Raw genomic sequence first — 27,402 nt, 5'->3', positions numbered from 1 at the left:
CTGCCAAGCTATGAAAAAAGGAACCAAAACCTTTACATCCAAAACCACCGGGGAAATCTTCTCAATAAAATACACTTTGAATTGCAAATCTGCATATGTAATCTATCTGTTAGAATGCCCATGCGGCACCCAATATGTGGGTCGAACAATACAAGAAATGCATTTCAGACTTAACAAACATCGTCATAATATTAAAATTGGCTATATGAAGCATAGTATCTCAAAACATTATAACATCCAGCACAATAGAGATTACAAAAAAATGACTCTTACAATTATAGACTCCATAGATAGTAAAGACCCGCAAGCATTAATGAAACTAACCAGGAGAGAAATCTATTGGATTTTTAAACTGGGCACTCTGGCCCCAGAAGGGCACAACTTAACATTGGATAATGTAGCCAAATAAGATCATGAAAAGTCTGATTCTTTAAGTAAAAAAATCCCTTTAAGAGAAAAAGAGAAAAAATCTTCAAATTAATCCCTTTTATAATCACAAAGATTTTATAATATATGCATATATAGCAGAAATATGGAGAACACACTTTTAATACAACCATGATAGAAAAAAATTTTAAAAAAAGAAATTTTTTTTTTTAAAATACTGTCTTTTATTAATTTTTATCAACTTTTATACACAATAAATTTTATTATAAACTATATATTTTTTCAACATTATATATCCAATACCCCTAAAGGGACCTATAACAATTATTTTTATATAAATCAACTAAATTTTATATCACTATAATACCAAAGGAAACAAAAGATCTAATTAACGGCACACCCACAGAAATATCACCTGTGGGATCCCTATAAATTCATTGCATATTATTTACTCCTGTTATACCTGAGGAAAGCATTGATGTATTGCTGAAACGCGTTGTATGTATCTAACAGGAGCATTATATATATAAAAAATATTTTAACAATAAAATAATTTAACCTTCAACGGAACCTGTGCATTATCAGCGCTCGCTAGACCGATAATCCACTTTTTTACCATATTCTTATAGAATAAGTCACTCATCATACTGAGTTGGGGTCTGGCTATTGGGGCCATCATACTGCGTAAGGGGGAAGTCTGTGGGGGCCTTCTTATAAAATAAGGCTCTCATCATACTGAGTTGGGGTCTGGCTATTGGGGCCATCACACTGCGTAAGGGCGAAGTCTGTGGGGGCCTTATAGAATAAGGCGCTCATCATACTGAGTTGGGGTCTGGCTATTGGGGCCATCACACTGCGTAAGGGCGAAGTCTGTGGGGGCCTTCTTATAGAATAAGGTGCTCATCATACTGATTTGGGGTCTGGCTATTGGGGCCATCACACTGCGTAAGGGCGAAGTCTGTGGGGGCCTTCTTATAGAATAAGGCGCTCATCATACTGAGTTGGGGGTCTGGCTATTGGGGCCATTATACTGTGTAAGGGGGAAGTCTGAGGGGGCTTTCTTATAGACTAAGGCGCTCATCATACTGAGTTGGGGTCTGGCTATTGTGGCCATCATACTGAGTAAGGGGGAAGTCTCAAGGGGCCTTCTTTTAAAATAAGGTGCTCATCATACTGAGTTGGGGTCTGGCTATTGAGGCCATCATACTGCGTAAGGGGGAAGTCTGTGGGGGCCTTCTTATAGAATAAGGTGCTCATCATACTGAGTTGGGGTCTGGCTATTGGGGCCATCATACTGCGTAAGGGGGAAGTCTGAGGAGGGCTTTCTTATAGACTAAGGCGCTCATCATACTGAGTTGGGGGTCTGGCTATTGGGGCCATCATACTGTGTAAGGGGGAAGTCTGAGGGGGCCTTCTTATAGAATAAGGTGCTCATCATACTGAGTTGGGGTCTGGCTATTGGGGCCATCATACTGCGTAAGGGGGAAGTCTGTAGGGGCCTTCTTATAGAATAAGGTGCTCATCATACTGAGTTGGGGGTCTGGCTATTGGGACCATCATACTGCGAAAGGGGGAAGTCTGAGGGGGCCTTCTAATAAACTAAGGCGCTCATCATACTGAGTTGGGGTATGGCTATTGGGGCCATCATACTGCGTAAGGGCAAAGTCTGTGGGGGGCCTTCTTATAGAATAAGGTGCTCATCATACTGAGCTGGGATCTGGCTATTTGGGCCATCATACTGCGTAAGGGGGAAGTCTGTGGGGGCCTTCTTATAGAAAAAGGCGCTCATCATACTAAGTTGGGGTCTGGGTATTGGGCCATCATACTGCATAAGGGGGAAGTCTGTCGGGGCCTTCTTATAGAACAAGGCGCTCATCATACTGAGGAGCCATTATACTGTGTAACTTGGATACAAGGAAGGAAGAAGTCGTTCATTTTGCCCAGGTGCCTACATACCTCAAAAACTAAAAGCAAAAAGTAGTCAAATGCACTAGTGTGCAGATAAAAAATTCATTTAATAAACAAGCAGTAGTGCAATACAGAGGCATGGATATAAATATAAGTATAAAAGGTTTACAAAGACAGGGGGGTGATAAGATTCCCCACATGTGGATGCATGCAGAATCGTATCATATCAGTCACTTATAGCTCACTGGTAAGGTCAGTGCTGAAGAACACATATAGCAAATAGTGTAGACAAGGAAATACTAGCTGAAAAAATCGGCATGCCGACTACACATTGGAGGTAAACAATACAGCAAAAGACCAGAGACCAGTATGGAGCTTACCAAGGTAACAGGAGAAAAAGCATGCAGGCACACACAGGGATAGTCCCGACACGTGTTTCGTGCGGTGACTGCTTCAGGGGACCGTGGACAACAGGACAAAGTGTGAGTCTAATATACCTGCCAAACTTGTACTGGATTAGCAACACCTGTCGCAGTTCAATGGGGCGGAGAGGCGCAGCGTCAGTATGGGCGGCTACTCAAGCGTCATCTGGGTGGAGGGAAATCCCTTGTTGACGTCACGGACCCAGAGGACGCCGGGAAGAGAGCCGCGCCCACCGCGCATGCGCGATCCCGTAACCAGGAAGTGCGATCGCAAAACCCATATTAAGTACTGGCAGCAGTGAGGGCAGAAAAATACAAGTGGAGCTTCCTGAATAGAAGTGTCGTATATAGTAATAGCTCAAACAAGGTGGCTCAAATATGCCACAATGAGCATATATAGCTATACAAATTAGTAGAAGCAGGAGCAAACCAATTGTATTTGAACTGCTTGATATAAGCAATATACCGGACTTGAGCATATACAAACATTTAATAGATAAAAAGTGCATACATTGGATATATATAACATCCCAGCCAGGTACGGAAATGGAGACATCTGCTTGAGTTAGATAATGGAGTAAAGCATTTGCTGCGATAGTAATCCAGAATAGATTTCATCGGGGACTCCATTTACAGTAGTTCGTATAGGTGTTCAATGTTCTGGTTACTGTTGCTCCAAAAGAGGTGGCGTGGTACATATCCGGCAAGTATATTAGAGAAACGAAAAAGTGGACTGTGAAGAAGGTAAAAAACACAAAGAGTGAGATTAAAAATAGAAAATTTTTTATTTTTTTTTGTTAAAAAGACTCAAAAAGGTCATAAACAGCACATGGAAATTGCAACCAACAAGCAAGGGGCATTAACACAGCCCACAACGGAGGAGACGTGGTGGTTTAAAGGAATGACGCAAACGTTTGTCTTTCATTCAATCCGTTGGGTACCACGGACTCAAGCAGAAAGATCCACCGGCATTCTGCCCGTGCCAACACCCTATGTATATCCCCACCCCTGAGTCCTAGGTGTACCTGGTCAATTCCCCTCACCTTGAAACCTGAGGGGTCCGACCGATGGTGCACCCTAAAGTGGCGGGGAATAGTTTTGAGGGTGTCAACATCCTCAAGTTTAACTTGTTTTGCGGCAATTATATCCCTCACACACTGGGAGAGAGAGGTTTTCGGCGGTGGCGTGCCGGCTAGCTCCCATGCGCAGTGCTGGCTCCACTTTATTGATGACATCTTTGTCATCTGGGGGGGAACCACCTCGGAGCTTGAGGGCTTTGTGCGTCACTTGAACTCCAACTCTTTTAACATCTATCTCACTTTCCATGCTGACCCCATCAAGGTGGACTTTCTGGATATTAATATATCCCTTACTGACCAGCGCCTCTTGTCTACTGACATCTATCGTAAGCCTTCCTCTGTTAACGCCCTTCTTCACGCATCCTCTGGCCATCCAAAATTTACCATCAATGCCATCCCTACAGGTCAATTTATCCGTCTTAAACGGATTTGCTCCGAGACAGGGGTATTTGAGGACCGGGCCAATGAGATGCGTGATAGGTTTAGGGCGAGAGGTTATAGTGCAAGATCCATAAAGAGGGCATACAAACGCGCTAGGTCTGCTCCACGAGACCAGCTCCTTTTGAGATTTAATCCCAACACGACACGCTGCAGTGAACCTAAGATCCGTTTTGTGTCATCATTCAACCGCCAGTGGGAACAGATCAGAGGTATCCTTTCTAAACACTGGCCGGTTTTACAAACTGAGCCCGTGTTGAGAAATACTCTGCCTGACCGCCCTCTTATGACGGCTCGCCGTGGTCGTAGCTTACGCGATATGCTGGTCCACAGTCATTATTCAAGATCTAACAAACTACCCTTTTCTATCGGGCGGCCCTTAGTTGGTTCGTTTCCCTGTGGATCATGTATCGCGTGCCGCCACGGTAATATTGTCCGGGCAACATCTTTCATGTCCTCTAGTGGTTCTAGGACATTTGACATTCGACATTATATCTCTTGCAATAGCACTGGCGTAATTTATTATGCCACGTGCGAATGCAATCTGATATATGTCGGGCTAACCAGCCGTGAACTTAAAGTCCGCACGAGAGAACATGTGAGGGATATAATTGCCGCAAAACAAGTTAAACTTGAGGATGTTGACACCCTCAAAACTATTCCCCGCCACTTTAGGGTGCACCATCGGTCGGACCCCTCAGGTTTCAAGGTGAGGGGAATTGACCAGGTACACCTAGGACTCAGGGGTGGGGATATACATAGGGTGTTGGCACGGGCAGAATGCCGGTGGATCTTTCTGCTTGAGTCCGTGGTACCCAACGGATTGAATGAAAGACAAACGTTTGCGTCATTCCTTTAAACTACCACGTCTCCTCCGTTGTGGGCTGTGTTAATGCCCCTTGCTTGTTGGTTGCAATTTCCATGTGCTGTTTATGACCTTTTTGAGTCTTTTTAACAAAAAAAAATTTTTCTATTTTTAATCTCACTCTTTGTGTTTTTTACCTTCTTCACAGTCCACTTTTTCGTTTCTCTAATATACTTGCCGGATATGTACCACGCCACCTCTTTTGGAGCAACAGTAACCAGAACATTGAACACCTATACGAACTACTGTAAATGGAGTCCCCGATGAAATCTATTCTGGATTACTATCGCAGCAAATGCTTTACTCCATTATCTAACTCAAGCAGATGTTTCCATTTCCGTACCTGGCTGGGATGTTATATATATCCAATGTATGCACTTTTTATCTATTAAATGTTTGTATATGCTCAAGTCCGGTATATTGCTTATATCAAGCAGTTCAAATACAATTGGTTTGCTCCTGCTTCTACTAATTTGTATAGCTATATATGCTCATTGTGGCATATTTGAGCCACCTTGTTTGAGCTATTACTATATACGACACTTCTATTCAGGAAGCTCCACTTGTATTTTTCTGCCCTCACTGCTGCCAGTACTTAATATGGGTTTTGCGATCGCACTTCCTGGTTACGGGATCGCGCATGCGCGGTGGGCGCGGCTCTCTTCCCGGCGTCCTCTGGGTCCGTGACGTCAACAAGGGATTTCCCTCCACCCAGATGACGCTTGAGTAGCCGCCCATACTGACGCTGCGCCTCTCCGCCCCATTGAACTGCGACAGGTGTTGCTAATCCAGTACAAGTTTGGCAGGTATATTAGACTCACACTTTGTCCTGTTGTCCACGGTCCCCTGAAGCAGTCACCGCACGAAACACGTGTCGGGACTATCCCTGTGTGTGCCTGCATGCTTTTTCTCCTGTTACCTTGGTAAGCTCCATACTGGTCTCTGGTCTTTTGCTGTATTGTTTACCTCCAATGTGTAGTCGGCATGCCGATTTTTTCAGCTAGTATTTCCTTGTCTACACTATTTGCTATATGTGTTCTTCAGCACTGACCTTACCAGTGAGCTATAAGTGACTGATATGATACGATTCTGCATGCATCCACATGTGGGGAATCTTATCACCCCCCTGTCTTTGTAAACCTTTTATACTTATATTTATATCCATGCCTCTGTATTGCACTACTGCTTGTTTATTAAATGAATTTTTTATCTGCACACTAGTGCATTTGACTACTTTTTGCTTTTAGTTTTTGAGGTATGTAGGCACCTGGGCAATATGAACGACTTCTTCCTTCCTTGTATCCATTTATGCTTCCTGAAGTCTTTGCCCCTTACTGCTGTTAAGATCCAGCTTCACTGTTCTACGGTTTTCATACTGTGTAACTTGTTGATGGGACCATAATACTGTGTGGGGTGGAGGTCTGTGGGCCATGCTGATTTGTGGGGTTAATGATATTGTGTTGAGGTTATCATGCTGAGTGATAGCTATGGTGGCATCATGTTGAGTGGGGGCATCATACTGAGTGAGGGGCATGGGAGCATCATACTGAGTGAGGGGCATGGGAACATCATACTGAGGGGCAATCCTACTGTGTGAGGGGTAATGATACTAAGTTATGGCTCAGAGAACATCATGCTGGATCAAGAGGTGATTCTAGCAGCTAAATAGGAAAGGGTTCTTTACAGTTAAAGCAGTCAGACTGTGGAATGCCCTACCACAAGAGATGGTATTGAATTTGTTGGACCTGTGTCTGCATTTGGTTGGCATAGCCCTTTACGGAGCAGTGTTCCTAAAAAACGTGGTGACTTTGCCTGTCCCCCTTTCGGAGGTCAATAGGCACAAGTAGTGTTTAAGAAGTGACATGCGGCTCCGGGGAACGTTCACAGGCTTCCATAGCTGTTGACAGCTCGCGGAACAAAACAGATCCGTAATGTTCCAGAACTGAGCTCTGTGGGTTTAATTACAGGGTATAATGTGGTGCCCTGCGGCACGCCACACCCAGATATCGGGTCCAGGTGCTAAGTGCCAGGATAGGTGGCAACAGAAAGATGTTGATCCTATTTGTTTCACAGTCTGTGGGTGATTATCTTGGCACAGCTAATCTATGGCATGTTTGACATGTGTTATGGGAAATAAAGGTTATGGATATATCTGCATTTTATTATTGCATTACATGTATTATACTGGAAAAAAATCTGGAATCTGTTTTGAGTCAACATTTTTACTGTTTTGTTTCTGCAGATTGGAATCATTACAAGACACTGCAAGCTGCTCGATGCTGTTCAGCGTCATTCTCGACCGTCTCCAGTCATTCCTCTGATTTCAACTCATATCCAATGTGATTAGAAGTGAGCTTAGATTTGTGCTTAAAAGGAATCTGTCAACAGATTTCTGCTATGTAATTGTCACAAGGGACTATGGGGATAGCTATGGGGATAGCGGGAAACCCTCAGAATAAGAGGCCCTGTGCTAACCCTATTCTCAGAGCTACCCCTAATAGTGAGGATATCTGAGTCTCCTTCCTGCCCCTTCTGCTGACCAGCCCTGATCCTGGGGTTGGGGGAGGGCAGGAGTCTGATTTAACCTACAGAAATAGACAAACAGGGGAATCCAAAACTCTGTCACACAGCACAGTTATAAGACAATAAGAAATGAGGAGGAAAGCAAGAGCAGGGTGGAAACAGCAAAACGATGGTAAACTGCACAACAACACCAAGCACAAAGCAACGCTTTCTCCAGCAAATCTGGGACACCACAACACACAGACCAACACAGTATAAACTATAGTTGGCATAGGTAGAAGATTTCCTCTAGCCTAAAAATGAGAGGAGCAAAAGTGATTTCCTTCCTAACAACATGTGATCAATGAAAACTAATGAGCAGGCTAGCAAAGTTAACTCTTGCTAGCCTGTCTATAAATGAGCAGACTGCAGGTCGACGCCCGAGTCTGACTGTCTTCATCAGAGACACCAAAGAAGCCATCGGGCAGAGTGTCAGACACTGCAATGTGAACAGAGCCTGATGCCGCCATGACAGTGGGCGAGTTTTGGCCAAAACTCTGTGTGACAGTAATCTGAGAGCAGCATAAGAGACACAAAGTCCAATTCTAACGATATGTCACTTACTGTGCTACTTGATATAGTTTTGATAGGATCCCTGTTTTCTCTACCGTAGATATAGCCCTGTATAATCCTGCCCATAACACCGATTAGCAAGTTTCTGTGTACACGGTGTATTGTCAACAAGCTGCCAATCAGTGGTGGGGGTGGGGTTATAGCTAGATTGGTTTATTAGCTGGTTATTATGATATAGGTTATTAGATGGATTGGTTTGCACGAGACACCTAGTCCTGCAGTGATAAACTTTTGTTGATAAAATACTGGTTGTATTGAAACTATAATACATACATCCTAGTAAGTGGAATCATGCTCTCTTGCCCTAAATTATGCTGTTCTCAGAATAAACATCAAAAACATGCTCATATCCTTTAAAATAAAATGGAGGAACTGGAGACCAGACTGACAATGTACCCAGCTATCAGGAATGACAGTGAACAGCATTGAGCAGCTTGCAATGTATTGCAATACATGCAGGCTGCAGAAACATAAAACCTATTATAGAAATATTTATTTTTTTTGCCTTCTATAGTTGCAATGCAAAAAAATAAATATGTAAAGGAGTCCATAACCTTTTGGACAAAGCAAATAATTGATTTTCAGATATTTTAATTCAGATTTTTGAAATAAATTTACACAAGAAAAAAAGTCTATTGCACAAGCAAAAATGGAATTCTTTCATTTTATCAGATTTTTTTCCACTGGCTTACATTGAAAAAGTGAACCCTTTATATTAAGTGTTACATCCAAGCACTGATCCTTACAATTATTTACAATAAAAAAAAACAAAAAAAAACAAAAAAAAACATTTGTACACATTTTTGAGAACTTTTTCTCCAGGACAATGATGAAAACACAATAATCAATACACAATAATATAACATAGTTCAGCTACGGTGTTACACCATATGAGGGAAACGCCATCAATGCTGCTCAATGCCATGAAATGTACAAAGAGAAAATAAATATAAAAGCACCATAAACCAAAAAGAGGTTTAACCAGGAGGATTATATAATACAACATGCTGCTTATTAAATAAATCTTAGTAGTTACACCAAACACTTCTCATTAAAATTAAAAAATAAAGTCCCAAGCAGATCTAGGTCCTTCAACCTTTGCAACCAATTTTATTTTTCTTTGCCCCAGGGCATCTTACAAATAAAGGAAAACTAAAGCAACTTTGCTAATAATCTTGTATAAAAATGTTCAAATTTGTCTTGGTCTCCATAGCAACAGACTACAAATAAACTCTGCGTAGTCAGATAATACAGTCATCTGCCCCCTCTTCTTGGTAATCTACCTAAACAATGTAGGAAAGGAGTATAGGAGCCCGGTTATTTCCCCTACGGCCGTCACAGCTCGAGTCCATCAGACCATAGATGAGATCTCATTCCTGGACCAGAGGGTAGGGGTACCAAGAAGGGGGTAGCCCATCTTCATGGTTATACACCTTCATGAGATTCTAATCATGGATGAAATGGACAGTCCACCCATGGTTACCCCCAAAGTCCCACTAAGCGCTATAATTTGGCTTAGTTTGTTCATTAGTCCTAAAATGTTTTTCATGGAAGTCACCTTTAAAGGGAACCGGTCACCAGGCTTTTCCCTTATAAGCTGCGGCCACCACCAGTGAGCCCTTATATACAACATTCTAGAATACTGTATATTAGCCCAGGCCGTGCTGTAGAACATAAAAAACACCTTTATGATACTCACCTAGGGGGCAGTTCGGTCCGATGGGCATCGCAGCTCTCGGTCCGGCACCTCCTCTCTTCTTGCGATTGCCATCCTCCTGCCCAGCCCTTGTGCATGACGCGTCCTACATCATCCACACAATGGTCTCCATTGCGCTCCTGCGCAGGCGCACTTCTCTCTGCCCTGCTGAGGGAAGGGCGAAGTACTGTAATGCGCATGCGCGAGGAAAGGTCAAAGACTGTCCGCGCATGCGCACTTCAGTACTTTCATCTGTCTTCAGCTGGACAGATCAGGGTGCGCATGCGCAGGAGCATAATGCAGACCCCTCTGACAATGACGCAGGACACATCATGCACATGAAGCTGGGCAGGAGGATGGAGATAGCAAGAAGAGAGGAGGCGCCGGACTGAGAGCAGCAACACCCATCGGACCGGACTGCCCCCTAGGTGAGTATTACAAAGGTGTTTTTTACGTTCTACAGAGCAGCCTGGGCTCTTATATACTGTATTCTGGAATGCTGTATATAGAGGCCACTGGTCGTGGCCACAGCTCATAAGGGAAAAACCTGGTGGCACGTTCCCTTTAAGACACCTTTTTAGACATCAAAACTAAAGTAGCAGTATAGACTGACTATGGATTTCAGTTTCTTTAGCCAGAAAAAAAAATACAAGAGGAGAATTACATAAGCTAAATGTGTTCATATAAAAAGCCTTTACAGGGCAGTGGACTGGAGATCACCTTTAAAATAGGCACTTTACATAGTAACACAGTCCATAATATGTAATAGAAAAGCCAAAATTCAGAATAGATTTAATATGTAGAGCTGATATGAGCTTTTTACTGGACTTAGGAGAAGTACTCACTCCCCCTGCACTGCCCCCGCAGGGAAAGTGAAGTATTACATTGTTATTATTTAAATCAATACTGAAGTATAGAGACATGCCGTGTCCTTCATAGCAAAAAGTCACCTCCATACTGAAGAGACCTGAGTTGGGATCACCGCTAATAAACCAGAATTACCTATTTAGGTATTTGTCACCACAGCTAATCAGCTTGGAGAACGTTGACTCAGATTGTAGGGCTTCATGATTATGGATAAGGGTCTCACGGATGGGAGTCCTCCAAAAATAGAGACTAGAAAACAATTAGGGCGCTAGGTTGACATATGCTGTGATATTGAGGTGAGACATGCGTTGGGGGTGGTACCAAGTTTTAACTAATAAATAGGGGTCATAATTGAGGCACAACCTTGTATTAACTATACTAAAAAGACTCATATTGAGGGGTCATCATAAGGAGGCCATATTACCTACCCTAATAGTGACCAAGTATAAGCAACATTGAGGGGGTCATCATAAGGAGGCCACATTACCTACCCTAATAGTGACCATGTATAAGCAACATTGAGGGGGTCATCATAAGGAGGCCATATTACGTAAGCTATTGGTGACCATGTATAAGCAACATTGAGAGGTCATCATAAGGAAGCCATATTACCTACGCTAATAGTGACCATTTGCAAGCAACATTGAGGGGTCATAAGGAGACCCTAATGGGAACCATGTATAAGCAACATTGAGGGTTAATCATAAGGAGGCCACATTACCTATCCTAATAATGACCAAGTATAAGCAACATTGAGGGGGTCATAAGGGGCCATATTACGTAACCTATCGGTGACTATGTATAAGCAACATTGAGAGGTCATCATAAGGAGGCCATATTACCTACGCTAATAGTGACCACTTGCAAACAATATTGAGGGGTCATAAGGTGGCCATATTAACTACCCTAATGGTGACCATGTATAAGCAACATCGAGAGGTCATCATAAGGAGGACATATTACCTGCCCTAATGGTGACCATGTATAAGCAACATTAAGGGGTCATCATTAGGAGGCTAGATTACCTACCCTAATACTGACCATGTATTATCAACATTGAGGGGTCATCATAAGGAGGCCATATTACCTACCCTAATGGTGACCATGTATAAGCAACATTAAGGGGTCATCATTAGGAGGCTAGGTTACTTACCCTAATACTGACCATGTATTATCAACATTGAGGGGGTCATCATAAGGCGGCCATATTACCTACCCTAATGGCGACCATGTATAAGCAACATTGAGGGGTCGTTACAAGGAGGCCATATTACGTACCCTAATAGTGACCATGTATAAGCAAAGTATCATTTGGAGCTTTCTTTTAGAAAGATAAAAAACTCAATGGTCCTTTAATGAGTCTTGTTGAGGTTAATGGGCAAAAATTAATATATCTTCCACCTTTGAGTTTCGAAGATTGACCCCTTGATATTGTATCAACAAACCAGTATATTATTATTTGATCTCATTTGTAAAATTCCTGCTTTTTGTGTAAGAAGTTATGTCCAGGCTTTGGGCCATTCTACAAGTCCAGACCAGAATTAATCCGTGATGGACCTAAAGTAATATTTACCGACCAGCGCCTGTCTCGTCCGGTCAGAGAAAAATGCCTGGAATTTTAATGTGACAATACAAAGTGCCCGATGTTTATCTTGACCTGTTCATACAGCGAGAGGTCACAGTTCATTCTCCGAAACTACATCTTAAATTCACATTCAGATTTTGGGGAATAATGGCTGGTTTTTTATATTTATTTTTATTTTAGAAATAAAATATTTTTTTAATTTTCCTTTCTTTTCAATGCAATGAATATAACATGAACATCATTGAAAGCAATGAGGGTAAAACTGCATTAAAGTTTATATTATAAATTAAAAAAAAAACGGTTATTTCTCATCTCATTTTTTCCTATTTGCATCCTAATAAATTAAATTTGTGAATCAAATTAAAATCTGCACTAATTTTTATTTATTTTTTTAATAATTCAGTTACAATATTATTGTGTTTTATGATTTTATATCCACGAGAAGGTGATGTAAGACTATTGTATTCCAAGTATGAAATCCCTACACTTTGTGGATTGGACTAGGGCTGGGCCTGTATGTACTTTACTTAAAAGTAGAAGTTTCGGACAACCCCTTTACTAGTTGCTACCTGCCTGTTCTGCCTGGCACCAATCTCTGCCGTAACAGACCACACCGGCCAACGATTCTCCTGTTTCCTGTGACATAACGTAGATTAGGCAGTTCCTTCTCTACTATTCTGTTGTATCCATCAGGTGTTACTGCCGAAATCATGTTTAGCTGAGCTGGCTACCTGCCTGATGTGCCTGGCACTGATCTCTACCATCACAAGCCACTCTTGCCAGCAATTTTCCTGTTTCTTGTGACATCACGTAGACAAGGCAGTTCCTTCTCTTCTGTTCTGCTGTGTCTACCAAGCGTCACTGCAAATGCAATGTTGATTGAAAACTGTCTCCCTGCTGCTTTAGGGTAAGCTGGCTTGCAATCAACATGATGTCAGGATTGACGCCCCAAGGATACGGAAGAGAAGGAGCTGCTTTGTCAATGTAATGACTGAGGAAACGGGAGGATTGCCGGTCTGTAACCTCTCTGAGCCAGTAGAGATCATCGTCAGAACAGGCAGCTAGCTAACAACAACCTGCCTGTTCTGCCCGGCACCGTTCTCTGCTGGCACAGACCGCTCCTGCCAACAATTTTCCTGTTTCCTGTGACATCACGTAGAAAGGGCAGTTCCTTCTCTTCTATTCTGTTGTGTCTATCAGGCGTCCCAGTTGACGTCATGCTGATTTAAAGCCGGCACCTCTCTGCTTTAGGCGGGCTTTGCACGTTGCGACATCGCAAGCCGATGCTGCGATATCGCACGCGATAGTCACCGCCCCCCTCGCAGGTACGATATCTTGTGATAGCTGGCGTAGCGAAAATTATCGCTACGCCAGCCTCACATGCACTCACCTGCCCTGCGACCGTCGCTCTGGCCGGCGACCCGCCTCCTTCCTAAGGGGGCGGGTTGTGCGGCGTCATGGCGACGTCACACGGCAGGCGGCCAATAGCGGCGGAGGGGTGGAGATGAGCGGGACGTAAACATCCCGCCCACCTCCTTCCTTCCATATAGCCGGCAGCGGCAGGTAAGGTGATGTTCCTCGCTCCTGCAGTGTTACACACAGCGATGTGTGCTGCCGCAGGAACAAGGAACAGCATCGTACCTGTCGCAGCAGCGTAATTATTTTGCGCTCGTTAATCGTATCATCTAGGATTAACACACAACGATGTCGAAAGTGACGCCGGATGTGCGTCACTTTCGATTTGACCCCACCGACATCACACGTGCGATGTGGCAACGTGCAAAGCTGCCCTTAAGGTTAGCCGGCTGTCAATCATCTTTAAGTCAGGATTTACACCCCATGGATACAGCAGAGTGGAAGATAAGGCGATGACACAGGAAACAGAATGATCGCCGATCTGTGACCTCTCAGCCCATAGAGATCGCCGATACAACAGTCAGCTAGCTAACAACAACCTCCCGGTGAATCAGGGGCGGACATATCATTGGTGCAATGTAGAGGGGCCTCAGGGATAAGGGGGCACATTTCTATCTTCAAAGCAGGTGGAATTTTGCATTATGATGAGCTCTTGGGCTGCAAAGGGCCCCTCTATTGTCCTTCCACAGGGGCCCACTTTTGTCTCTGTCCACCAGTGCAACGAATGCTGAGCCCAAAGAGAAAAAAAATAGTCCCGTACAACCCCTTTAAGAATAGGAAGTTCCTACTCAAGAATACAGCAAGTGAAATGTATGATCTTATTGACTGCAGAGGTCGATCACACTTTATACTATTTTTCATTCAGTAGTTTAAGAAGCCAGAAAAGTTTTTAAAAGTTACATTGTGATGAGCCCAAAATTTATGTGATACGCTATCCTCGAAAAGTGATTTTGTATTGGCAATCCATTTGATCCCCGAGTGTCAAGAAGGTTTACAGGGTCAAGGTCTCATTTACAACCCTGGAGCCAACGTGCTACACCGGCAGAGGCTCTCCCTGACACCTGCATGGAGCCGCTTTCCCTAAGCAAAAAAAGATGGTGGTCCATACTTTACTTTAAAAGGTACCTCCAACATTGTCATCTCTTGGCGGAAATTAAAAGGAGTTGTACAGGATTTGTAAAACGTGGCTGCCTTATTTCATAACTACCGTTGATGCTTTGTTGGGTGAAAGGCGAGGATCTGTGCTGAGGGCAGGTCCTGGTGCCTGTGTGTGGACTATGGGACATTGAAGATCAGCTGCTACGTGGCATTGTGTTGTCTCAGCCACGCTACCGGATTTAAGGAACTCATCTAAGGACTGTTGTTGCATTTTCCTTGGCATTGGATTGCTGGGTGGCGCCCCGGATCTGTTTTCTTTGTGTGGACTCATTGTGGACTCTAAAGATCTATATGGATATTGGATGTTCTATGATCCCTGCCTCAATAACACAATTCAATTTCACTCATACTTATTCACTAATTTCTAGTCCTAGCGGTTGGACCCTAACAATCAGTAAGATATCACCTATCATGCGGATGAGCGATTACTTGTTTTCCTCCAATCAAGCCACCAATATACTGTATTTTTTGGATTGTAAGACATATTTTTCCTCCCAAAACTTTGGGAGAAAAATAAGAAGTGCGTCTTATAATCCAAATGCAGCTTACTGAGGTGGAGAGGGGTTACAGGGGATGCTATGGGCCGCGGGCGCTGTGCTGCGGGTTTACTGTGGCCTGTTGGGCAGGGACTACCATTCTGAAAATGTCGGTGATGTGGGCTTCAAATAATGGCGCCCGAAGTCGGCGCATGCGCAGATGGAGCTCTCGGCTCAAGATCTCATCTGCGCAGGATCTGGCCCAATGATCTCCAAGCAGAGTACTTAAGGAAAATAGCGCTCCAAGGTAGCGCGTGCGCAGATGAGATCTTGGCTTCTCATTGAGCAGACAGGTCAATCTGCACATGCGCCGACTCCGGGGCACTATTTCTTTGAAGCTCACCCCTCCGACAGTTTCTGGATCTTGCCTGCCTCACTCACAGTGCCTGCAGCCAGCATCTCAGACACCTGCCACACCGCCCGCAGAAGTTCCCTACTCTACCACCACCCCTGTCTCCTAGGACTCTGCTCCACCACCGCTGACATCCCTCCTCGGTAAGACACCACCGGATAGTAAGACAGACCCCTTTTTTTACTTTTTTTTCTCTAAATTTGAGGTGCGTCTTATAATCTGGTGCGTCTTATAAACCGAAAAATACGGTACTAAAAATCCACTTTTGCCAAAAATGAAGAATGTAAAATTAGAATATAATTCAATTTCACTCATCCATAGTCCTAGTGGTCGGAACCCCACGATCGGTATGTTATCACCTATCATGTGGATGAGCGATTAATTGTTTTCGCCATACAACCCCTTCAATATTGGAAATATACTATAAAAAATTATATACAAAGTCCAGAGAGATTCATTTAACTTTTGTAACTTCCGATCCTCTCTGCTTGAGAAGAGATAGTAGCCGTCAAATTAAAACTCTTGGCAGAAAAGGTATCAAAACATTAAAATTCTAAATTTTCCATCTTACTCCAGCAAAATAATTGTTCTTGAATCCCGTCTGGGTTTTTTTATTTTACAGACAAGGGTTGATAAATTTTAATTTTTGTTCTGGCTCCGAATTTTCTAAAACTCATTTGAAAGCTTCATCCAAAAGTGCCAAAGAGTGAAAACATTAGATAGGAGGGAAAAAAAAAAGTATATAAATTCCTGCCGGCTCGATGAATTCAATGAAGAGTGACATCCTAATAATACATTTCAGCTTCCATCTGCATATTCTGTACATCCTGAGATTAAAAGCTACTTAAGGGGCAAAAAATGGATATAAAATAAAAAATATATAATATATAAAAAGGCTTATCTACAGCAGTAATAAAAATTCAGTAGGAAAATAGTAATTTTTAAAAGAAAGACACATTTACAGTCTTATAAAGAAGCCGAGAAAAGTGCATATTATACATCATGGAGCAATGGGCAATTGTCAAAAAACATTACGATTCTCATTCAGCCACAAATGAAAGCCTACACACAATATGTGTCTTTTCTTGACAGTCTTCATTAGTTTGGCCGATGCTTCGAAGAAAGAAACAAAAGGCTGAAAAACTCCATTTGTCAATACACGTCGTGTTGAGTTGCTTGACTTATTAGTACTGTGAAAGAAGCTGAAGTCGAAAATGTTCCCATTGTGTTGAACAAACTCTTACGTCCCCAAGAACGAGGCTAGAAAGAAGAAAAAGTTGCACTGGCTGAACGGTACATTCATACATTGGCCAAACCTTCGGGAAATGGTTTGGTTAAGTAGTTGGCCAAACCTTACAACCAAAATTTTGGGAAAATGGCCTGGTTAGTAGACCATCATTATCCGTCCCTACAATCTATATAATTTCCTTTAATCCAAAAGCAGATCTGGGCATATTTAAGAGGCGTGATCCGGACCGCGACATTAAAGTCCTGTTTGTCACCATTTTTGTCCACCCACTGGTGTCCAGAAAAAATTCCAATCACTTTACGCTCCCATCTTTGTTTATCGCGTTTCCACATCCTGACGTAAACTCCCGAACCACTGGCTCCGGGCTGGGCATCACATTGCTGGTAAAGTAGGTCGTAGGTTTCCTCTTTGACATCACAAAATCGATATACCAGGTTCCCGGGTCTATCGTTGTCAAAGCCGGAAAAGTGGATTCTTCCACTAGGCAACTGTCGGCCGGTTGGGCTCACACCGATCATCATGAATTTTCTTTTGTGGGGTTTCTTGAGTTCTAACAAAGCATAATCATAATCCATGCCAATGTCATTGGCATTTCCTTTAATCCATCCTTTTGGTACATGGGTCCTTTTCACCCGAATCCATTGGAATTTCATTTTTTCACTAGATCCCAGATTTGTCTGGTTGAGAGCTTTACCTCCATCTTTGACTTTTGGTTTTAGGAATCCAACTCTAAGCTTTTGAGCACCTTTGACATAACTTTTGCCATCGTGAATACAGTGGGCAGCTGTGAGGACATGTTTTTCCGCCACCAATGTGCCAGTGCACCCAGTGGACAACTTTACGGAAGTCGAGAATGGATAATTGAGTAAGAAGTTTTTTCCATATATACTAAACCTACTGTCATATCCATAGATTTGTCTTTTACGACGGGACTTCCCATGGCTTCTTCTTTCAGTGTCTTCCCTATTAGCAAAAACATAAATCCCTACTTCAGTTAAGGTGCGGCTCCCGTTGGCATACAAGGTTTCGTAAGCCATGTTGTCCTTCAGTTCATCCAAAGTAGGCATTGGAATATGCTTGTGGCATTCTGAGCCACATGAGCCCGGTACATCAAGCCTTGGTTCTGCATCAAAGTGAGGTTTCTCCAGGCCAGTGGTCAACTGAGGAAGAACCACTGGAACTTTGTATGATGGCCAAGTTGGTTTCAAACTAGAGCCATGGGAATTGACACCGGAGATCAGGAACAGGAGGACACAAGCTGCAGACACTCTTCCTGCCATGATTACGTCTTCAATCTACAAGTAAGAAAAGAAAATTATTAATTATTCTCAACAAAAAACATATGATTGTACCATAAAAAAATGAAAAATAATAATAAAATACAAGGAAAGAAAACCCATATTTTGCAACATGGCAAAACTTTGGCCAACTTTTATGGATCATGCAGTAGAAATCTACTCTCAGCTGACCACCACTACTAACATTTTACAACCTGAGAGATCGCATTTTCGATAGACAATATCCTCGTCTTTGTGAGCAATGGTTTGCATAAGCAATGATAAGCCAAAATGTGCCAAATTGGCCCATTGGGCAACTTTTATCTTTACAGTATTTATCAATGGTCCAATCATTACAATAAGTATCGTCGTAGAAGTCTGCTTAACGGCTCAAGAAAGGTCCCACATCCCGAAAGAGTAATGCATAGAGAAGACTATTGAGGGGAGGGGGGCATGAACAATTTAATGGGGCAAGTTTTGCTACGGGGGCCCATCGTCACTTGATGCCAACCCGATTTGAACAATTTTTTACATCTATCCTATGTGAAAAGGATGCTAGAATATATGGAATATCAAACTCATATCACTCATCCTACTCTCCTGGATGAAAAGCAGTCAGATTTTTATACGCTCGCGTGACCCCAGCCTTATAGTGTAATATCAGTCCGAATTATCTGTCATGCCTTCTTTTGATCCTGCAGTCTCTTGTGCTGTGGTCCGTTTCAGTCTCCACTGAGCTATAGTGAGGTTTGGTCATTGTCCTGGTTCTGAACACTTTGTTTGTGTGTTCATTACCTTTCTGCCAACAAGTGTTTCCAATGCTGTGATTCAGTCTGCCCTATCACCCAGCAAGTTTATCTTTAAAGCTTCCCGGGGCTGCCATTTCCCGCTGGTGTTATTTCTGAAGTGGACCCTGCTTGCAACTACAGCTTGTTTGTCTAGTGTTTCACCTGACAGATTATTACTTTTGGTTTACCTTACCTTTGCTCTGTACCTTCCCCTGGATTCTTTAGCAGGTACGTGGGACTCTAGATGGCCACTTAGGAAGTGAAAGTCCGAATGGTCATTTGATTCATCTAGTTAGGGCTGTTTCAGTCTGCGCAGGGGCGTTTAGGGACTGTGCAGCTGGGACCTCTAGTCTGTACAAGAACCGGGTGGCTCAGGTGTAGTAGTTTTAAGTAAGACCTTATTTTTTTAGATTTACAACGCGTGCACTTTTGTACGCATAACATTATCTTTATGTCATGACATCATTTGTCATTTTGTTTATGATGTGACATCATATTGTGCACTATATTCATCATTAAACATCATATGTGCATTACGTGACATTACTTTGTGCACTATCCTTATTGTCTGACATCATGAGTGCATTATTTTTATGGTAAAATATCACTCTGAATTATCTTTATGGCATGGACCCCATGTCTGTATTTTCTTTAAAATGTGACATCACTGTGTGCATTATATTTATGGTGTAACATCATGTGTGCATTTTCCCTGTACTGTAATATCACTGTGCATTATCTTCATAGTATAGCCTTACTGTGAGCATTATCACTACACTATCAAACATCACTTTGGGAAAAATCATGATGTTACATTACTCTGTGCATTGTTCCTCCTCAATGCATTATGTGTGTGTATTAGCTAAAGAAGTGCACAGAATGGAGACCCAAAGAAGTCAATGTTTTTAATTGCTAGGACACTGGGGTCCCATTGCAGAGTTACTACTTATGTATGGACTCCTTCCAGGATTACGTCCTCACGCTGGCATTGTACTTTGTGGGTGGGATAGGAGTGCAATGTGCTCTCATCCCACAGAAGAGGAGAGGCTGCCCCAGCATCCCTTAGGTTTTTTTGTGCCCCAGAGTTCCCCTCCAGGCTCCCCAGGGATACCTGTGCCCGTCCAGCCTCCCCAGGGATACCTGTGCCCGTCCAGCCTCCCCAGGGATACCTGTGCCCGTCCAGCCTCCCCAGGGATGCCTGTGCCCATCCAGCTTTTCCAGGCCTGCCTGTGCCCCACCAGTCTCCCCATGGAAGCCTGTACCCATTCAGCATATTCAAGTATGTCTGTGCCCCTCCAGCCTCCCCAGGGCTGCCTGTGCCCCTCCAGGATCCCCAGGGATGCCTGTGCCCCTCCAGCCTCCTCATGGATGCCTGTGCCCCTCCAGCCTCCCCAGGGCCTGCCTGTGCCGCTCCAGCCTCCCTAGGGCCTGCCTGTGCCCCTACAGCCTCCCCAGGGCCTGCCTGTGCTGCTCCAGCCTCCCTAGGGCCTGCCTGTGCCCCTCCAGGCTCCCCAGGGTCTGCCTGTGCCCCTCCAGCCTCCCCAGGACCTGCCTGTGCCCCTCCAACCTCGCCAGGGCCTGCCTGTGCCCCTCTAACCTCTCCAGGGCCTGCCTGTGCCCCTCCAACCTCTCCAGGGCCTGCCTTTGCCCCTCCAGCCTCTCCAGGGCCTGCCTGTGCCCCTCCAGCCTCTCCAGAGCCGCATGTGCCCCTCCAGTCTTCCCATAGCTGCCTGTACCTCCCAGTGCTGTATATACCACCAGTGATGTGTGTGCCCCTCCAAACTATGTCTGCTCCCTCCAGTGATGTATATTCCCCCAGTGATGTCTGTACTTCCAGTGATCTTTATTCCCCCCAGCTTCCCTAGTGATGTATATGCCCTCAATGTCTCCTGTGATGTCTATGTCTCCCAGCCTCCCCAGTCATGTCTGTGCTTCCCAGTCATGCGTATGCTCCCCAGCCTCTCCAGTGATGTATATTCCTCCCAGCCCTCTCCTGTGATGTATATGCCCCCAGCCTCTCCTGTGATGTGTATGCCTCAGCATTTTATGTGATCATATGCCCCGCAGCTCTTCCTTTGATATATATGCCCCCATCCCTTCCTGTGATATATGCCGCCCTCTATGTCCTCACCCTCTCCTGTGACATATATGCCCCAGCCCCTCCTTAGATGTATATGCCCCCATGCCCTCCTGTGATGTATATGCCCCAAGCCCCTGCTGTGACGTATATTCCCCATACCCTCCTGTGGTGTATATGCCCCAAGCCCCTGCTGTGACGTATATTCCCCCATACCTTCCTGTGATGTATATGTCCCAAGCCCCTACTGTGACATATATGCCCCAGCGTCTCATGTGATGTATATGCCCTTAGCGTCTCCTTTGTGATGTATATACTGCAGTCCCAGCCAACACAAACCTGATAAAGCAGTTGTGAGAAGCAACAAGATCAATATCGCCTAATATCATGGCTGCATCAAATACAAGAAGCTCCAGCCACCACAGGGAGTTAAAGGAGTTGTCCGACATAAACTCCAAAAAAAAAATTAAGTTTATCTGTGCTGTATTGTCATATAAAACATACCCTACATTATTTTTTTGTTTTCTAACTTTTGTTTCTCTTGATTTTTCACTTTATTCTCTGCAGCTCTCTGCTTACATTCAGCACAACCTAACATGACATGTTTGACTGTCAAACCCACAGTCACAGCTGCCACCGCCCCCGGCCTCAGTGTCCAGCCCCGCCCCCTGCCCGCCCTCTGCACACACATTCCCTGTCAGTATTCTGCCCCAGCACCTGTAGATAAATGAATACTATGTAATGAACATTATATATAGCCCCTAATGTGAGTCTATAGGATGGATATACACACACACACACACGCACGCACGCACGCACGCACGCACGCACGCACGCACGCACGCACACCTAGAGTTATATAATATACATAATCCACCCTCATGCACTCCCTTCTCTCCCACTGCACTGTCTCCTCTGCCCCCCAGCACTCCCCTGTCTCTCACCCCCATGAACTCTTGTCTCTGCTCTCCCTGCTGTGACACCCATGAACTCTCTTCTCTGCCCCCCCACTCTGTCAGCCGTGCACGCTCTTCTCTGCCCCTCCCCCCCTGCTCGCTCTCCCTTCTCACCCATGCAGCATGCTGTCTCTTCTCCGTGCTGTGATGATTGCAGTGTCCTATACACAGAGCTCAGTGCTGTTGTTCGCTGGTGTCAGGTGACATCCCTGCTTCTGACTGTATTTAGAAGCGAGGAGCACGGGAGGCTGCATTCATCACAGAGACAGCGCACGGGGGAGGGGGGTCACAGTTACCCGGCACCACATAACATAATGAGCTGAGGACACCATCGGGCAAACAGCGCTGATGGTGTCCTAGACACAGAGGGCAACCCTGTGTTTGTCCAGCACATACAGGACACAGATAGCAGCAGCGCACAGGGAGGGGCGGGGCTCATCGCACTGTACAGCCCAGCAGGGCGGCAACAAGGTGTTCCCAGATTTGCATGTCAACATGGCCCTGCCCATGTTGACATGAAATGACCGGAAGTAGCAAAATCACAGCAGGAGCAGTCACATGACCACTCTGAGCCGGGGGAGAGGGGCTGACAGCAGGGCAGGTAAGTGCTCACTATCTACTTACCTGCCCCAATGTAGCCCAATAGGGTAATAATAAAAAAAGCAAAATAAGCCGGACAACCCCTTTAATTGTTTGACCAAACATAGCAGGGTAATTTTCAAGCGGCCCTCGAATGATGGTAGGAATTTTCAAATGGCCCACAACAGGAAAAAAGTTCCCCACTCCTGCAGTAAAGGTAAGCCAGTCAGCCATAGAAAAGTCCTCCTGTCCTTTTTCAACAATGAGACATGAGGGCTATTGCTGATGGTTGAAATTGCACACGATTAATAACCATAGCTGGTCCAGAAATAGCGCCACACCTGCTTAATGGCCGTATCTGGAATTGCAGTGAAGCACCATCAAAGTGAATTCATGTGTGTAAAGTTACAAAAACTAATTTCTAGATTCTTTTTACTGAAATGCCTGTAGCGAAGGTCAAACAACGAGAGAGTGTTGACGACAGTACCTCGAGGCCATGCTCCTGCAGATAGCCCACCAACAGAGCAGAAAACCCATTACGCTGCGTGCATCTTTCAGAGTAGAGGTTAATCGGCACATCATATGCAGCTACACACGACAGGGGACGAGATTTATCACTGTGTCATTTGGGTTCAAAGAAGAGGATGTTAGAAGAGCTAGGGATTTCTAAAATTTGGAAATGCAAATATTATGGTTTCATGCACAGAAGCTAGCCCTGAATGGTAATAGGTAAACCATAAACCACCGAATAGGACCCTGATCCAAAGAATAGGGCTCTACAAAGCCTTCTCTCTATGGAGTGGTGGTCAACAATGTGCTCCTCCGCCATATTCATTGTCTACGTAACTGCTGGACATATCTTGGCTATCTTTTACTACACCTACGCTAGTAAGTTTATTGAACATAGGGGGAATTGTTATATTATAGTATTGAACACGTCACCAATTTACCAAGTTAATATATTTAGAAATTCTCACCAGATGTCAGTAATAACCCATCCAATCCACACAGGCAAAGAAATCAAACCATAGATGTTCATAAATTTAGTGATGTGTAATAATGAGAAATGACACAGTGAAAAGTATTGAACACAAGAATAAAGAGAGGTGCAAAAAGTCCTGAAACCAGCTGAGATCTATCAGTATGTAGAAAGAAATCCTGCCACTTAGTGAAAAATAATATCAGGTGGTTCAAAGCTGTCTCATTACCAAGGTACCACACAAGAAACATCTCATGATGGGTAAAACCAGAGAGCTGTCTCAAGACCTTCACAACCTTATTGTTGAAAAATATACTGATGGCATTGGTTACTGAATAATTTCTAAACTACAGAAGGTTTCAGTGAGCACTGTTGGGAATATAATTCAGAAGCAGAAATAGCATAATTTCACCATATACTGGCCACGACTAGCAGTTATATTCATGTACATAGGAGCAGTATTATAGTAGTTATATTCTTGTACATAGGAGCAGTATTATAGTAGTTATATTCTTGTACATAGGAGCAGTATTATAGTAGTTATATTCTTGTACATAGGGGGCAGTATTATAGTAGTTATATTCTTGTACATAGGGGCAGTATTATAGTAGTTATATTCTTGTACATAGGGGGCAGTATTATAGTAGTTATATTCTTGTACATAGGGGGCAGTATTATAGTAGTTATATTCCTGTACATAGGAGCAGGATTATAGTAGTTATATTCTTGTACATAGGGGCAGTATTATAGCAGTTATATTCTTGTACATAGGGGCAGTATTATAGTAGTTATATTCTTGTATATAGGGGCAGTATTATAGTAGTTATATTCTTGTACATAGGGGCAGTATTATACTAGTTATATTCTTGTTCATAGGGAGCAGTATTATAGTAGTTATAATCTTGTACATAGGGGCAGTATTATACTAGTTATATTCTTGTTCATAGGAGCAGTAGTATAGTAGTTATATTCTTGTATATAGGGTCAGTATTATAGAAGTTATATTCTTGTACATAGGGGCAGTATTGTAGTAGTTATATTCTTATACATAGGGGCAGTATTACAGTAGTTATATTCTTGTACATAGGGGCAGTATTATACTAGTTATATTCTTGTTCATAGGAGCAGTAGTATAGTAGTTATATTCTTGTATATAGGGTCAGTATTATAGAAGTTATATTCTTGTACATAGGGGCAGTATTGTAGTAGTTATATTCTTATACATAGGGGCAGTATTACAGTAGTTATATTCTTGTACATAGGAGCAGTATTATAGTAGTTATATTCTTGTACATAGGGGCAGTATTATAGTAGTTATATTCTTGTACATAGGGGCAGTATTGTAGTAGTTATATTCTTATACATAGGGGCAGTATTACAGTAGTTATATTGTGGTACATAGGGGGCAGTATTATAGTAGTTATATTCTTGTACATAGGAGCAGTATTATAGTAGTTATATTTGTGTACATAGGGGCAGTATTATAGTAGTTATATTCTTGTACATAGGGGCAGTATTATAGTAGTTATATTCTTGTACATAGGAGCAGTATTATAGTAGTTATATTCTTGTATATGGGGCAGTATTATAGTAGTTATATTCTTGTACATAGAGCCAGTATTATAGTAGTTATATTCTTGTACATAGGAGCAGTATTATAGTAGTTATATTCTTGTATATAGGGGCAGAATTATAGTAGTTATATTCTTGTACATAGGGGCAGTATTATAGTAGTTATATTCTTGTACATACAGGCAGTATTATAGTAGTTATATTCTTGTACATAGGGGCAGTATTATAGTAGTTATATTCTTGTACATAGAGGCAGTATTATAGTAGTTATATTCGTGTACATAGGGGCAGTATTATAGTAGTTATATTCTTGTACATAGGGGCAGTATTATAGTAGTTATATTCTTGTATATAGGAGCAGTATTATAGTAGTTATATTCTTGTACATAGGGGGCAGTATTATAGCAGTTATATTCTTGTACATACAGGCAGTATTATAGTAGTTATATTCTTGTACATAGGGGCAGTATTATAGTAGTTATATTCTTGTACATAGAGGCAGTATTATAGTAGTTATATTCGTGTACATAGGGGCAGTATTATAGTAGTTATATTCTTGTACATAGGGGCAGTATTATAGTAGTTATATTCTTGTATATAGGAGCAGTATTATAGTAGTTATATTCTTGTACATAGGGGGCAGTATTATAGTAGTTATATTCTTGTACATAGGGGCAGTATTATAGTAGCTATATTCTTGTACATAGAGGGCAGTATTATAGTAGTTATATTTTTGTACATAGGGGCAGTATTATAGTAGTTATATTCTTGTACATAGGAGCAGTATTATAGTAGTTATATTCTTGTACATAGGGAGCAGTATTATAGTAGTTATATTTTTGTACATAGGGGCAGTATTATAGTAGTTATATTCTTGTACATAGAGGCAGTATTATAGTAGTTATATTCGTGTACATAGGGGCAGTATTATAGTAGTTATATTCTTGTACATAGGGGCAGTATTATAGTAGTTATATTCTTGTACATAGGGGGCAGTATTATAGTAGTTATATTCTTGTACATAGGGGCAGTATTATAGTAGTTATATTCTTGTACATAAGAGGAAGGATTATATTAATTATACATATAAACAGTTTTATTTTCCATAAGGAGAGTTGCATTATATTATTTATTCTTGCCTTTAGGGGGTCTGATGATTGGAATTATTTTCTTGTGACCCTTTCTAGTAATTATGCTGATGCAGTCTTAGAGCAGTGTGGTATTCCTTATCCAGCCGTGGTAATGGTGGTAATTAGCGCAGTGCCCAGCAGGTGGTGACAGTCCGCACGGTGGTGGCTGGATGTGCGGTGTGTGCGGCATTCTGCTGCAGGGTGGGAACAGCAGAGGGTTTTTTTATCTTTTCCGTTTTGCTGGTTGTTAGCTCGATCACTGATGATAAATTGTGGCTTTAGTCATCTTTAATCCAAGCTTTATGTTTGTAAGACAAGAAACTAAAATCTGAGCATTAGCGGCCAACCTTTTTTTTGCGGCTTTCTTACTGAATTATCGGAATTGATTGTATGCTGTATTTTCTTTGGGTAGATTTATTGCAATTGACAATATCCATAAAGCACCCCCTGTGGCCATGGCCTGGGATGTCGCTGCGTATGCTGCACGCCTATTACGTGACATTAGGGTATCTTAATGAGGCGTCTTTTAACAGAAACCAATAACCCTACAACCCACTGTCAGGAATTTCCTTGGACTCGGAGCGTAACGAATCGTTTCTCTGCCTCGTTGCTTTTCGGTTGGGCATAATTGGTTTTCCCACCTGCGTAGAAAAATCTGACACTTCACCGGTAGAATGGATGACCTGTCCGGACCCAGTGACCCCTAGGATAAAATCTGGACTCGCAGACCGAGCGGTAAACTGGATATAAGCATTAAAGTTAGGCTTGGCAAATTGGTGAAATGCTCCAACTGGAGAAGCAGGAGTGCGGTGCGTAAAGTGCGGCATTGTCATTTAGTCATAGCCACACCAATTTTACCGGCCACAACCCTTCCCGTCACCTAAATTGGCTCCTGGAGGTCAGAGCTAAGGCGGGCTTTGCACACTACGACATTGCAGGTGCGATGTCGGT

General features: G+C 43.0%; 1 protein-coding gene across 1 annotated transcript in view; it reads right to left on the bottom strand.

Moving 5' to 3' along the window:
• Positions 1-8,808: 8,808 nt before the first annotated feature.
• Positions 8,809-27,402, bottom strand: part of PRSS23 (serine protease 23) — a 60,277-nt gene continuing 41,683 nt past the window's right edge. Inside the window, exon 2 of the mRNA XM_075337555.1 lies at positions 8,809-18,388. Within this exon, the coding sequence (XP_075193670.1) occupies positions 17,243-18,373 (1,131 nt within the window). The 5' untranslated portion in view covers positions 18,374-18,388 and the 3' untranslated portion in view covers positions 8,809-17,242. The remainder of the gene's footprint in view (positions 18,389-27,402) is intronic.

This window comes from Anomaloglossus baeobatrachus, chromosome 2, assembly GCF_048569485.1.
Source record: "Anomaloglossus baeobatrachus isolate aAnoBae1 chromosome 2, aAnoBae1.hap1, whole genome shotgun sequence".
Classification (NCBI taxonomy): Eukaryota; Metazoa; Chordata; class Amphibia; order Anura; family Aromobatidae; genus Anomaloglossus; species Anomaloglossus baeobatrachus.
The sequence above is the reverse complement of the archived record's forward strand: the minus strand, read 5'-3'. Positions and strand labels throughout refer to the sequence as shown.